The 2,290-nt window shown below is 36.0% G+C and overlaps 1 protein-coding gene across 1 annotated transcript; it reads left to right on the forward strand.

Annotated features, from left to right (window-relative positions):
* The first annotated feature begins 429 nt into the window (after positions 1–429).
* On the forward strand, positions 430–1,511 carry LOC125192341 (glutathione S-transferase U19-like). Its single transcript, XM_048089882.1, has 2 exons — positions 430–782; positions 1,011–1,511. Exons 1-2 carry the CDS (start codon positions 468–470, stop codon positions 1,359–1,361), a joined length of 666 nt encoding a protein of 221 aa, XP_047945839.1. The 5' UTR covers positions 430–467; the 3' UTR covers positions 1,362–1,511.
* Positions 1,512–2,290: the final 779 nt, after the last annotated feature.

Genomic DNA, 2,290 nt, shown 5'->3' on the forward strand with positions numbered 1-2,290 from the left:
ATTAAGTTGATGGAGTCAATCTTATGAACCAAACATGAAACATATTTAATCATGAGATTTAGTCTTGTCAACCGAACACCCCCTTAGTAAATAGACTCCACATTCCACTAACTCATTCTACTTACAATTATTATAAAACTATTATATTAAAGTGGGGTCCACATTCCACTAACTTTTTTTCACTCATTCCTTTATAAATTCAAACAATTTCTTAAAACTCGAACCGGTCAAATATAAAATATTTAATGGGGCCGGAGATTGTGAAAAATACTTTTGGATTAAATAAAAACCTTTTGTACAATCTACTGTCATAAGGTATCTTTAAATCTTTATCAAAATACTTTTTCTTAATTATTGGAGGCCTACCTTACACATCCAACAATGCGCTCACTTGATAACTACCACACTCTCTATATAATAGCAGTGGTTTACCACTCTCAACAAACTAAAAAACTCAGAAAGAAAAAATGGCGGAGAAGGTGATTCTGCTTGATTTTTTTGCTAGCATGTACGGAATGAGGGCTCGGGTGGCGCTAGCCGCAAAAGGCGTGGAATACGAGTTCAAAGAGGAGGACTTGCGCAACAAATCCCAGCTTCTTCATCAATCCAACCCCATTCACAAGAAAATCCCAGTTTTGATTCATAACGATAAACCCGTTTGCGAGTCACTTATCATTGTTGAGTACATCGACGAGGTTTGGAACCACAAATACCCTCTTTTGCCCTCCCATCCTTACCAGAGAGCCCAATCTAGGTTCTGGGCTGATTACATCGACAAAAAGGTACTATTCCCTCTGTTTCATGTTGGAACATATTCTTTTTTTTTAATATTCTATTAGAGTTGACATATTTCTTTTTTTGTTAAAAATCAACGCATTTTTCTCTGCTATTATATTCTCTGTCTTACTTTTCCCTATTGCTTACTTTCTCTGCTACGTTATTCTCTTCTGTTATGCCCTAACCGATCCGATTGCTTTATTTTATGGTTGTTTATTTATTTAATGTTGCAGCTGTATGATGCTGCAAGGAAGACGTGGACTAAGAGTGGGGAAGAGTTAGAAGCGGGGAAGAAGGAATTCGTAGAGATTCTGAAGCAGATGGAATCGGAGCTGGGAGACAAGGCCTTCTTCGGTGGAGAGAGCTTTGGATTTTTGGATGTGGCATTGGTCACATATACGGCGTGGTTCCACACCTACGAAAAGTGTGGTGGTTTCAGCATTGGGGAGCACTGCCCCACACTCAGTGCGTGGGTGAAGAGGTGTTTGGAGATAGATTTTGTGTCGAATTCCTTGGTTGATCCGGTCAAGGTTTACGAGTTTGCTTTAAAGATAAGGAAGGTGTTCGGTATCGACCCCTCCTAATTTTGCTACTATGTCACGTTGTGTTTAGGATAATAACACCACCTTTCTCTCTCTCTTTATCGGTGGTTGAGAAATTTAAAGTTGATGTTGATGCTTAGGTGCATCACCACATGCACCAAAAGAGAAATCTGGAATTTGAGATTTTTAATATTTCTGAGTACAGTTGGTGAGTTTTGTGAAGATTTGGGCCACCTTCATAATCACTTAAACTACAAAGTTACCGTTGATTATAAATGCCTTCCAAAGGCTTAAGAACCTACTACTATTTGGATTAATAAATAGAGTATTGCTAAATGTTTATAATATGGTCAAGCATAAAAATAAATTATACTCCTTCTGTTTGTGAAATAATGTCTCACGCCATTTCGGTGTGTCCGCGATTCAAAGTCTCATTTATCTTTTACCATTTTAAGTAAATGGGTCCCACCATTCACCTAACACGTTACACTCACATTCTATATAAAATTAATAATGTGGAGCCCACATTCCACTCACTTTTCATTATATTTCTTAAAACCCGTGCCGATTCAAATGTGGACAATATTTCACTTACGAAAATAGTAATTGTTAAAGTAAGATAGAGATAAAAGAAAAAAATGATATTGAAGAATAAGTCTCACCTTATCAGAGAAAACAATTCCTAAAATAAAAAATTTACATTTTTAAGTAACATATCAAAATAAAAATAATTTGTATTTTTAAAGGACGGATTTAGTTTAGATCACAATTACATAATACACACCACCAAAAACTTACTTGAAGGACACGGATATCGAGACGCAATTACTTGCGTTGGAAAAGTTTTAGAAATAACAATTTATGACGCAAAAGAAAGCGTTCCTAAATTAAGGATAGATTGAATTCATCTTTTGCTTCTCAGGACGCTTCAATTTGCACTATCTAATTTTTGTTTGGACACAAACTATAAG

Source organism: Salvia hispanica, chromosome 6 (genome assembly GCF_023119035.1).
Source record: "Salvia hispanica cultivar TCC Black 2014 chromosome 6, UniMelb_Shisp_WGS_1.0, whole genome shotgun sequence".
Taxonomy (NCBI): domain Eukaryota; kingdom Viridiplantae; phylum Streptophyta; class Magnoliopsida; order Lamiales; family Lamiaceae; genus Salvia; species Salvia hispanica.

What these genes read in the sequence shown, in the direction of transcription:
- LOC125192341 (XM_048089882.1), top strand. Translation starts at nt 468, where the DNA reads ATGGCGGAGAAGGTGATTCTGCTTGATTTTTTTGCTAGCATGTACGGA. An exon ending in CTGATTACATCGACAAAAAG is followed by an intron (nt 783 to 1,010) that starts GTACTATTCCCT and finishes TTAATGTTGCAG; the next exon opens with CTGTATGATGCTGCAAGGAA.